This window comes from Echeneis naucrates, chromosome 7 (genome assembly GCF_900963305.1).
Source record: "Echeneis naucrates chromosome 7, fEcheNa1.1, whole genome shotgun sequence".
NCBI classification, from domain to species: domain Eukaryota; kingdom Metazoa; phylum Chordata; class Actinopteri; order Carangiformes; family Echeneidae; genus Echeneis; species Echeneis naucrates.
Window position 1 is genome coordinate 10,136,591 of NC_042517.1, and position 12,458 is coordinate 10,149,048.

The following is a 12,458-nucleotide window of genomic DNA, read 5'->3' on the forward strand; positions in this document are numbered from 1 at the left end:
GTGAAGTTGTGTACTCTGTCCCCTTGGTTGGTTGGGCTTTACTTTTTTACTCCTGCTCTTTCCATCACAACGTGTCACCTGATGTTTACATAAGAGAAGAGACGCACAGGTCTGAGATGGGCAAAACCAAATGGGGGAGGGGGTCTTCATTCCTTCTTTCCTGCTAAATAGAGAGAATCTACCACATTATCGATCATTAAGATATGATATGGTGGTGGGGTTGTTGTGAGTGGTTTGGATTATTAAATTACGCCTATGATTATAACACACTGTCATTCAGATGGTTTTGCCTGGTAAACATCCTTCAGCATTGTGAGGTGAGACTCTTCTCTTCTGCTCCGTCTTCACCTTCAGATTGCTGTCTTCCACTGTTCAGCTTCACATATAAACAGATGACACAATGCATCATTTAGACTCCACAGACCTTTGGGCACATGATAAAACAGGTACAGGACAAACCTCTGGCTAAAAGAAGAAAATATATATGTCTCACACTATGCTGCAGCCTATAGTTAAGTAATATTACCAATGTTGTTTGTCAAACTTTCAATGAAGCTGATGAAATTAATGAGAGGATCAAAGGTTTCTTCTCACACTTCTGGGACTGATGTTTTTGTTTTCAATCATCTCTGATCATGTGTCCTCTCTTATCGTATCTCCCCTTGAGAATTCAACACGGCCCTGGGCTAAGAACCTAAAATGTGTTGAGCATACAAATGCAGCTTGCAGTTTGAAGTTATTGCTGAGCTTGTGAGCTCTGGGAGATCTTGTACCTCAGGGCTGTGGTTTCTCTCTCTAGGTTCACTGGCAAAAAATAAAAAATAAAAATCCGAACTAAAATCATCTGCCACGTACTGCAACTCAAAGCTCCCTAATGTTTCTTCTTTATTCCCAGAGACTGTAATTAGATATATTTCTTTATTATTGTTATTTCCTTTATTACTGAGAGGGCAATGCAGTGTGTTAAATACCTTGACAAACACCTCCAGCTAATCCAAAGGAAATATAATATCTGACAGCAGCTGGTAGTCCTCTGTTTGACTACTGAACATGTTGCAACACGGTCCAGAGACCTTATACGCTGTTTGGGTAGAAAGCCTTTGCTGGAGCTTTCTGCACACATCTGGGAAAAAATGAAGCTCCAAAGCTCTGCTGTGGATTTGTCACAAAAACACCAAAAGCATCCAAGCAGTAGAAATAAAAGCTTCACCACAGGGAGAACAAACCCAGCAGTCTTTAACACGAATTAAATCGAACAAGCTTGCTTCACCTGCCGATGCTAACTCATGTGTATCTGCATTATGTTAGTGTTGGCTATAGCCTCAACACAAGGCAGTGAGGAAGGGGATTACAGACATATTTCAATGTCACCGAATGATGTACGGCGCAGATACAGTTACCGACATATTCTCATAATCCTGAAGAATCGTAAAAAAAGATTTTTCCCTTGGACCCTTGTGTTCATCTGTATGAAATAAAAGATTCTGCATAACTGCCAAAACTCCAATTACATTCTTGCCCCCTGTGCTGCATGTTGATGAACAATTATAGTCAGGCAGAGATTACTTTTTGTCTGTTAATGTCTGATCGAGGGAGTGTGCTGACACAGGCCAGCACTTGGATCAGGTCTCTGCAGGCAGGCATTGCTGCCTCTCTGTGAGCAAGGAAGATTAGAGTCAAAAGCCATGTTCCATTGAAATGGGGCGAAGTGGCCTGTCAAAGCATCTGCCATTCATGTCTTATATTGGTAACAATACTCATCACCATCCTGAATCATTCAAGTGCTCCCTCTCAAGCACAAAACTTAAAGGTACTTTGCTGAGATTTTCACTGGAGACACTAAGACTATTCCACTGATGTACATTAACCATTTAGTAACAATGTGAGTATAACTTACAGAAAGCCTGCAGGCTGGCAACATAGTGTGTTTCCAGATAATGTCAGGTAATAAGGTCTTAGCCTCTGCTCAGATCTCACAAGGTCAGAGCGATCACATGAAGAAATCTGTGTTTCGCCATTTGAGGCTCAAATAGAATGTAACAGAGGAAATAGATGTGACACTATATGTAATCTTGAAAATAAATAATCTTTTGAGTCATTGCATACTCTGATACATGATTTTTGCTCTATTTGCGCCTCATCCTCACTTTAGTTTATCCATCTTGGTGTAAATATACAATTCAAATAAAATAAATCTGAGTGAAGTGTTAAAATCAAGCAGCTGTTGTACATCATTTTTCATTACCTTTCTAAAAAACAGATCACAGACTCTGAACACCAACGCACACACACTTTCTGGCATCCAGATTGCAAATGTTCAAATGCTGGAAGGGGAGAGAATGGTTTTAGAGGAGCAAAGAAGCACATGTGAATGTAAATGGATTTTACTAACAGATATGTGGGAGTGCAGAGGAGACAGTCAAATGGGGGGAAAGAGGAAAAAACACAAAAAACAAAACACTGCTCTGGAGGTTAAAGTGAGGAAAGTGTGCCACCAGCTGGACATTTTGGTATTTTGTAGTCAGACAAATACAGGCCAAGAGGGGTCAAAATTAAAAAAAAATAAAAAATAAAAAAATCCTGATACGATGGTACATGCCATTGATTCATATGCCAAATAAAACGCGATCATCTTGATTTATGTGGTAAAGAAATTATGACACCTCACATATTAACTTAAACATTCTCTATTTATTTTGAACACGCGCTTGAAGAAAACTTTAGTGCAAATCATACAGAGAAACTATTTGAAGATTGATAACATGATTTTAAATTATTAATAAATATACATGAATCAATTTACATTATGAAATGCTACAAGCACTTTTCACAGTTAAATCACAGTCTCCCACACCATCCTGTAAATCCAACACATTACAGTCCGTCTGAATGGAAACAATATTACCAGCAAGGACTGAAAAGGTAAAAATGTTAAATTGATGTACCATTACTCTTTCGGATACAGACTTGTCAAGTTTTTCTCTGCCCAAAATAATAAAAACTCAGTTCAACCATAATTAAATATCTACCCTGTATAGCGCTGTAACTTCAAGCTCGCAGCTTATAAAACTGAAACCATACAGATAAAATGTGACACCCATTCTTTGTAATCAGTGACAACTTGCCACAAACATTTTCATATGCTCCTACAGGGTTTCTACTAAAATGACCCCATAATTAAACTAGCATTTCCTTTTACTGCTTTATACATGTTGGAATTCATTATACAAACTTCACAAACAGAATTGCTGACAACTCACAGATTATAAGCAATTAAGTGCATGACAAAGACCTTAACAGACTGTACTTCAATGTGCCTATGTCTAGATTTTAAATAGAGAAAAAAACCCACACAGCATTGTGAAAGAAGAGCAAAGTAAAGACGAAACCAGACTACTACTATTTCAGGATTTCAGAGGAAATGCAGTGATGCCAATAGCTGGAAATACCTGTGTTAATGCAGTTCAGGGCTGAACAATGTCTGTACACATAACTGTAAAAGTCGCAATGTTTGAGCATTATAGTACTTCTATTTGGGATTGAAATTCAATGTAAACACATCAAAGCGCAGCGTTTCCCATTTTTTGGTGGCCTGTGAGCTTCAAGATGCAAATTATATATTTAAGCAGTATCTGAAAGGAACATTGTATCACATTAATAAACTAAACTTTAGGGAAGGCAGCTGCACAGCAATGCACTCAAGTATTCTCACCACAGTGGGCTTGAATTCATTTAGTTGGACCACCAAAATAAAGTCTTCATGTGAAAAACACCAAACTTTGCCAAATCATTCTCTCTTCATTATAGTTAAGCCACATTTAGTAATAATGTACAAATTTGATGGCACATGAACAGTATTATCATCAAATACATAAGATAATAGCCAATCAGATAATACACACTTTGGATTTATAGAGTCCAGAGCATTAACCATACTAAATATTAAATTCACAGCAATAACAAAAACATTTGCTTGACAGTAATTCAAATTTTTGACAGGTATCATGTGTACATGTTATAGTTGACTATACAGAGAATGTATTCATTTTGTATGATTCAAGTCCTGACTTCTTAATCTTAACACTTCTGTGTAATACGCCAATTACTGTCAATCAGATCAACACTGGATTCATTGTTAAAGGCCAAATTGCGTCAACATAATCCATCCTAAAATAATGTAGCAGTAGTGCAACCTGACAGCATGCAGTAAGCGTTTAAACCAAAAGGCCACAGACAAGGAAAAGTGCAAATGCATGCTGAAAATGATTGCCACCTGTCATCCTTCTTAAATAACTCACATCTGTGACATGTAGCAGTCAGATTAACTTCAAAAGTGCAAATCCAAACTGTTGACAGAGGATTTATGGAACGAAGGGGAAATTTACAAAACTCCAAGCTACAACGAAAGCATTCAAATACTCAGTTAAACACATCCACTCACTGATGGATCCTCAGTCATCTGTTTTATCCATCCTCATTTAAATCATTGTCTTTGTACAGTATAACACAATCTACGCAGTGTACAGTGTGATTAGCAGTCATCTCCCTTTAGTATGTCTCAAGAGTTAGGAGGAGCTCCATACAGCAGCATCCTGAAAGTGACAAGACAAAACATGTATATTGATAAAGATGTGGACAGAAAACTGTTTAGCATCCAGTAGTGTCAACTTTCCATCCTTCATAACATTTACATACATGACTACACTCTTCAAGTTGTATTGTATGATTTTTATTTCAGGTAATCCGATGCCTGATGAGTCTTTCATTGAGATGTGTGTATATTATTGCTTACTAAACTTATAATTGCTTCCAACACCTGGTGGTGTTGATACAATACAGGCAGCACTAGAAAATGCCTGTAATGTAAATATTAATATCACACCACCATCACCCCCCCCCCTCAAAAAAACTAGTTTTTTTTATAAAAACGTATAAATTATTAAAATGACACTTGCTGAGGAAACATTTTTTAGGTTCACATTTGAGGACTTGACTGTAATAGATGTGTGCTATGTGTTGCTATACTGTTTGTTTTGCCTCTGTGAGCAATAACTGTGCACGCCCTCTGAATTTGCAATGACTACGTCTTTTGTAACCACATCTCCTGATTATTTTCATCATTGTATATGCTTTAAGTACCTGCTGATCCTCAGGAATTTGTGGGCTAATCTTTAAGCGGTGGCGCTCTGCTCAGAGCTACTGGTAACACCGCCAGACGCTTCCTCTCGGTTCGGCATGGCAGGCTGCTCATCCTTCTCTGCTGCCTTCTGTTGTGGTTTCACTATAGTGATTTTAATCGGAAATCCTTTGACACTTTGCTGCACTCTGCTGTACTGGCGCATTGCGGGGTTGAATGTGCGAACAACTGGAAGTTCATTCAGATTTTGGGTTTCTTGTGTAGGCTGCGTGCTCTCTTTAATAATTATTTTACTTCTTTTGCTTGAAAACACAGTCTGCACTGGCAGGATGGCAGGCCTCTTTGTGAGGCCAGAAGTCTGGAATCTGGTTTTATGTTGAGGTGATGCATGTTGTTTCTCCTTGACATGAGAAACCCCTCTCTGCAGATGGCCATAATTTTCCTTTGTCACAGAGATTCCTCCTTCTTTCCTTTTCTTTACCTCTTTAGGCTTTTTAGGGCACACTGCCATGTGTTTTGTTCTGCTGCGACGCATTGTGAACTCCCTGCTACAGTGTGGACAGACAAAGATATCCTGCCTCTCATCCGTTGGCGCAGACGACGCTTTGTTTGACGAGGAGACTGACTTGTTCCTCTGTGGCATAACCCTTTGGACCAACTTTTTCTTCCTTTTGTTCAGTACTTTGAATTTCATCTTCACAGGTGATTCTTGGTTTGGTTTAGACCTGTTTGACTGGCTGGCTCTGTTTGAAGAATTTAGCCCATTAGTAGAATTAGTAGTTGACAGCACTCTGTTCTGAGTTTTTGCGAAGTGACGCAGAGGAATGGGATTCTTTTTGGGAGTGTATCGCCTTTTATCACTTGCATTTGCACAAGCCAGTATATGCTTGTGTAGTTCAGGCATGTTATCAAAACTCTTTCCACACTTGGTGCAGCGAATAGCTGTGCTAAAAGTTTGTGGGATGTTGTGAGTGGTAAAGTTTGTGGCTGAAGCCACTGAGCCAGCAGGTGATCTGTTATGGTAAGGAAATGGAGGAGGTTTAAAGCTGGGATAGTGCTGGTTAATGCCAAGACGAACATCAGGCCCTTTCATTTTGCCTCCATCTGAGGCCATGATTTTTATTGTTGTAAAGAGCTCTTCAGCAGCTACGTCTACTTCTCCTTCCTCTTTTTTAACCAATTTCTTGGGTTCCTCTTGAACATCCGGTGATAAGAGCTCCATGGTGACCTTTGTTACCTTGTTGTAGTTCTGAGGTCTTAGTTTTCCCTTTTCTTCTTCAGTGTATGTACACTGCTGACCTGGATGCAATTCCTCCTGATGCTGTTTCAGATTACAAAGGTACACAAATTCCTTTGTACATACACTGCAAACATATGTTTTGCCAACACCGTGGAGACTTAATCGATGGTCGAGTAAAGCTGAGGGCTTTCCAAAGAGGAGCACGCAGAATTCACATTTGTACGGCCATTCATCAGCATGGTCACCCACATGATGGCTTAGCTCTTTCATTGAGTGGAAAAGCTTATCACACACATTACAGATGAAATTCTTGGTGAAAGTCTGTTCTTGTGCATCACCTGGTGTGCTATTTGAGGAATCATCCTCTTCAGGTTTCTGAGAGGGAAGCAAGGTGTTGGATGGTTTATCGGGGGTAGAAGCAGTCCTGTCAGCAGCTTCCTCCTCTTTAGTGCTTGGTGGCTCTGCATTAACAACAGGCTCTGTGGTGGGACTTGATTCACTCACAGAATGACAGTCAGACATCACTGAGGTGGCGGTGGACATAGTTACTGATTCTGCAATGGAGGACACAAGAATAGTGGGGTCCACAGTCTGAAGGTTGGGCACTGAAACAATCTGTTGCTGTTCTATGTGATTAACAACCATTTGTGTAGGAACTGGAGCTTCTGAAGTATTTTCCTGTAAGGTAATTGCAGTAGGGACTACACTCCCTGGGGCTTCAAGAGCTATTGTGCACTCTATCAACACTGTGTTGCTGGTGATGTTATAAGAGTTAATGAGGGAGTCATTTAAAGTTACAGTGGGTGTGAATGGCACTTCCGACACTGGAGTGGAGTTGACTATAGGTGGATTAAGAGAAATCTGATCAGTGAGAAACATGTGGCCTGGTAGATTTAAAGTTTGATCCAGGGGTTGGGAGAGTGCGACAAGGTTAGAATTTGTTGCTGCAAATGCAGTGGTTAAATCACACTCTGAGGGATTTAATGCATTTTCTGTGCAGATTACCAAGGGTTCAGGAGATATATTTGGGGTTAATAACTGGATTGGTTGGCTTGAGGGGTTAGAAATAGGTGGTGGTGGTGCCAAAACTGTGATTAATGAGGGAGTAGTGTGTGAAGCTGGGGAAGCAAATGCTATTGTACACGGTGAAGCTGGCTGTAAGGTAACAGGGGTAAATGTGCCAGAAGATGGAGTCAGAGAACTAGGGGGCAGGGCAAGGCCATAAACAAGACCTTCTGCAACAGGTTCCACTGGCGTCACAACATCTGGACCAGTGACTATGGTAAAGTCTGTGACTACAGGATTCTCAGGATTTCCCAAGCTTCCATCTTGTTTTCCAATGTTCATTAAGGCTTTCTCCACAATACAAGTATTTAATTTTCCTTCATTCAAATCTCCCTGGGAATTTCCTGTCAGTTCAGAATCATCAATGCTCTTTTTCTGCAAACTCAAATCAAGCACAGCTTCAGCTAAAGCTACATCTTCATTTCTTTTGACTGTATTAGAGAGATCCAGAGGCCGCTGGTTACAGGAATTTCCACCAGTCATGGGGGGCCAGCTCTCTGTCAAGACAGGTTTAACTGCTGGATCCTCCACAGATGGTGTTGTGTCTCCTTTGTCACTGACTGTTAGGTACATTGGTGCAATCTGTTGAGTCTCCATTTGCACTGTATTTACACCATCAAAATTTCCCACATCTGATCCTGACATTTCCTCATTAGATGTTTGATTTTGCTGTGAGGAGCTTGTTGGAGATGCTGTCCTTCTTTTAAACCTTCCTGTTCCAGCAGGCAGGACAGAGAGGGAGACAGGTGAGCACGGTTTCTGGCCATCTGTGATAAGGGCAAGTGTAGGTTTAAGGCCATCCTGCTTCTCCAAGAGCTGCTTCAGCTTAGGAGATAAGAACACAGTTCTTTCCTTCTGCACAACTGTGGACTCTGTGTTCTGAGGAAGTAGATTCTCGATTAAAGTTGATACAAGCGATGATGATGATGATGATGATGAGGACACCACCACCTCAGACTCCAGTTCAGTTTTAATTTGTGGCAAAAGAGGTGGTGTTGCAGTCCTTCTCTTCGCTGGTAGCTGACCAGGAATCTCTTTACCTAGAGCAGAATCTGTATTTAAAACCTGGCTGATTTGAGTGGGGTCAAGAATCAAGGCATCCAGTCCAACTAAAGTTGAAGGTCCTGAATGAACCTCAGCTGCTTCACAGCTACTCACTGTACTTGTTGACACTATCTTTCCATCAATGTAAAAGCTTAGGTTCTCTGAAATATTACTCGAGACATCAAGCATGAATTGTTCTTTTTGTTCCCCTCCATTTTGGAGAACAGCTGCAGGTGTTCTGTTATCACCAAGCTGTGTTTCCTGCTGTGATGATTCAGTGACAATCCTCTGAAGACCTTCCTCCTGGGGCAGCTGGGCGTTTTCAACAGATGAGGTTTGCTGCTCATGTACTCTGCACTCATGTCGTTGCTTGTTGGTATGTGTAGTGAAAATCTTTTCACTGTACGGACAAGAATGATGTCCGTCAATTTCTCCCTGTTTATCTGGCTGAGCAACATCATCCTCAGCAGTCACACTGGAAGTGTTAGAGCTGACAGAGGATGTATCCAGGGGCTTCATCTTCTCATGAGGCAACAGACCTACAGCTGAACCCAATGAATTTCTCTGGTTGTTTTCGTAAGCATGTGTCTCATTGTCTGCCAAACCATGGACATGCATGTGTCTTTCCAAGCCTTGTTTGCTGGAAAAATGTCTTTCACAGTGCTGGCAAGGAAAAGAGTCCAAGACTCTTTCATTATCCTGATTGCAATGATCTGGGTTTTGGGACCTCATCGTATCTGGTTCCATGTGAATTTCTTCCTGATAGATGTCCTCTTCGTCTTCCTCCTCTATATCCTCATTTTCGCCAAATTCAGAAAAGTACAAGTGAGGAGAGTTCTCCATTCTCTGTGGCAGTTGTATCCACTCCTCTGAAGAAAATTTGTCACACAGGACTCTGCCAGTTGTTACACTTGTTGAATAGATGAAAAAGATGTTTTAATTTAGCAAACTAGTCATTGAAACTTTACTCTAAATGAAAATCAATATGGCATAACTTGTTTAAGTACTCTGAGATGTCTATTTTGACAAATTATTGTTTAATGCTGTAATTCCTTCAAATGGTGCATGATAAAAATTTAATTCCACTACTTAATAGCAGTATTAGTGATCATTAAATTTTCATTTATTAATGACCGACAGTATATCATCACCATCTGAAAGAACTCTCCACAGACAGTTGAGAACAGTATTGATTCTGTTACCGTTGCCTGTCTGTTGATCTATAGCTGATCATGACATCAGGATATTGTAGCAATCATTATATAGTAACTCAGTGTTATTCATGTCATAAACTTTGTTGATACTTCTTTGGATGCATTGCATCAGCCCTCAACATTATTGTAGACTAGCTCCTTCCTTATCTTTGATCCTTTACAAGCTACACACAGAGAGCTCCTAAAGTCTGAGACTACTTTTAGTTTAGACTACTATTACTTTAGTCTGAAACATTTAATGAAAATAAAAATAGTAGGTCAACATTCAACTTAAATAATCTGACCATTAGTTTTCACATAATCTTACCATTTTAGTGCTTTATGTCATGTTGCTTTTGATAGCTGAACACCGGGTTGTCTTGATTTTCTGCTTGAAGAAGAAAGAAACAAAATTCAGATAAAAAACAAACAAACAAACAAATAAAGAAAGAATTCCCATGACATAGCATGAAAGTTACAACTAGGCTATTTAAGGATAACGGTTAAAATGGATCACTGTAAAGTGGGATCAGTTTAACTAGGCTGTAGAATAACCAATGTGTCACATTATGAACCAGGCTGGTGGACCCACATTAAATAGCAATGTTTTTCCATTTAATTTACTATTTGCTTGGGTGAAGAACAGCCTCACTGCACAGCTAATCAACAGCTCATTATGTCTGATGTGTCTGAAGGTTGCCATACAGCACCTGCCACGTGTATTACACCCATCCCTGTGGTAGCAGTGCCCTAAAATATTTAAAAGCAGAACTGAAATTATAGAAATACACGAAATGTGGTGTATTTTTCATCTATTTAATGCGTGGTAGGACAAAATGGCAGGCCTATGAGGTGTGCCAGGGCTGTCTGTTCTTGAACCTTTAGCAGCTGTTGTTATTTCAACTATCTATTTTTAAACATAATTTGAACTTAATAATACATTGTCTTCCTTTTTATCTCCCTGTGTAATTGTTCCATCGCTAGGGCTGTTTAGTTTTCAGGCACTTGTAGAAACTGAGTGTAAACAAATAGCTTTTAACGTGTTAGAATGCACCTTACCTTTGGATTATTTTCAGACAACCATCGTCGTGATTTGAAAACCGAATTTGTCACGGCATAATATTAGCAGAAACGAACCTTTATCCACCACCATTCAAAGGCCTAAATATACTTAATTATTTGTCCCAGCTCTTAATATTCATCCTCTATGTCGATCCATCTGCGCCGCAAAGGGATTTCGTTTGCAGCTATAAAAGTATAAAGTGGGTTTATAATGAATGTAGCTGTAGATCTAACCTAAAATCACCATCTGACACGCATCTGCTTCACCTGCTTTGATGACGTTTCCTTTCCTTGCACCATTGCTAGCTGGTCACACAACACGTCGTCACTTTACTGTTATGCTACAGAGGATCGTCCACTAAAAGGTCAACTGGCTTCTCCAAAACTGTCCCCTCCCCCACCACAGACACAGACACACACACACTGTCCTCCAGATTAAAGAAGGATGTTTGAAAATGACACATCACACCAGTTTAGCCCCCGAGTCAACGCTTTTCTTACCAAGTGAAAGAAATCAACCCTTAACGACCGGAAAGCGATATCCCACTAGCTTCCATGCTAGCTCACGAGCTACGGCTACATTTGGACACTGTTGGATTTAGCGATGACTGTTGAAATAAAACAGCACAGATTATTTTGGGTACCTGCTTGTGCCTGCAGCCGAACTGCTGGTTGGCGGGTTGGAATAATCTCGAGCAGCTTGTGGACAGTTGTGTGTTGTTGTTTTTTTTTTTTTTTTCCTTCTTCCTTAATGCACTAACAAGCTTCGGGCGTTCTCATTGGTCAGAAAATGTGGACGTCTTGAATTCTGACCAATCAGCAACAGGTTTGTTAAACGCTGGAATAAAAAGCAAAAGGCAGTCTGAAGTCAGAACATCGGTGCGCCGTCCACACGCTCCACAAACTGTTTCTCTAACATGCGGACTGGAACTGTTCATATTTTACCTTGGTCTAAATTACAATACCCTTATGTTTTGTTTTTGATTATTCTTGTGGCTTTCATTTAAAAATGAGACTAAAAAAGACGCTTTCCCAATTGAAACTACAGCATGTAAAGCAAAAAGTATTATCTTTAGCTACAACCTGGACTTATTTGGGGTTTTATTTCCTTGTCTCCAACTTTTCACATTTTGTCTGAATTTTGAAATCGACGAATTGCAAGTGGATTAAATTTCAAATTGATATTTCACAGTCAATTTATCTGACAAATGAGAATGTATTTGTAAACTACTTGACCTATATAAAAGAGCCATATGTCATATCTTCGAACTTTATCCATGCAGTGTATTCATTTTAACTGGAGAGGGCGCAATGTAATAAATAACTTCAGTGCACTGAGTGTATACTGGTCATCTGCTTCAGATATATATTTCTGTTTGCACGGCATGGACGGCTCAGGTTGTTTAACATTTGTTTAATCCCTTCTGTATTTAAGATTTTAAAAATACTTTTCACTGAACAGTTAGTAAGATGAATAATCACTTCTGTCAGAAAAAAAAGGAATGTGTGTTTCACAGTTAAATTACAGCACACTGGCTCATATAAGACTCACTCTAACACTGATTTGTAAGTTCAACAAGCCTCACATGCACGTGTGACATTGTGCAGCATATGGGTGGTGTTCCCATGGCACATGCATTGTCTCCTATATTGTAATATAAGGGGGCTGGGTTTGCACTGAAACTGTATTTTAGATCCCAGTAAGCCACAGTGAAGG

At 39.8% G+C, this 12,458-nt stretch overlaps 1 protein-coding gene across 4 annotated transcripts; it reads right to left on the reverse strand.

Annotated features, from left to right (window-relative positions):
• Positions 1 to 2,681: 2,681 nt before the first annotated feature.
• prdm2a (PR domain containing 2, with ZNF domain a) lies at positions 2,682 to 11,476 on the reverse strand. 4 transcript variants are annotated; one of them, XM_029507230.1, is made up of 4 exons: positions 11,386 to 11,476; positions 10,008 to 10,067; positions 5,140 to 9,396; positions 2,682 to 4,592 (listed from the first exon to the last, which is right to left on the reverse strand). In XM_029507230.1, the coding sequence occupies exon 3, from the start codon at positions 9,327 to 9,329 to the stop codon at positions 5,172 to 5,174; it is 4,158 nt and encodes a 1,385-aa protein (XP_029363090.1). In that variant the 5' UTR covers positions 9,330 to 9,396; positions 10,008 to 10,067; positions 11,386 to 11,476; the 3' UTR covers positions 2,682 to 4,592; positions 5,140 to 5,171. The 4 variants fall into 4 exon arrangements, with proteins under 4 accessions (XP_029363090.1, XP_029363091.1, XP_029363093.1 ...); XM_029507231.1 differs by having other exon boundaries at positions 10,008 to 10,070; positions 11,386 to 11,475; XM_029507233.1 differs by lacking the exon at positions 11,386 to 11,476 and adding an exon at positions 11,243 to 11,359 and having other exon boundaries at positions 10,008 to 10,070.
• Positions 11,477 to 12,458: the final 982 nt, after the last annotated feature.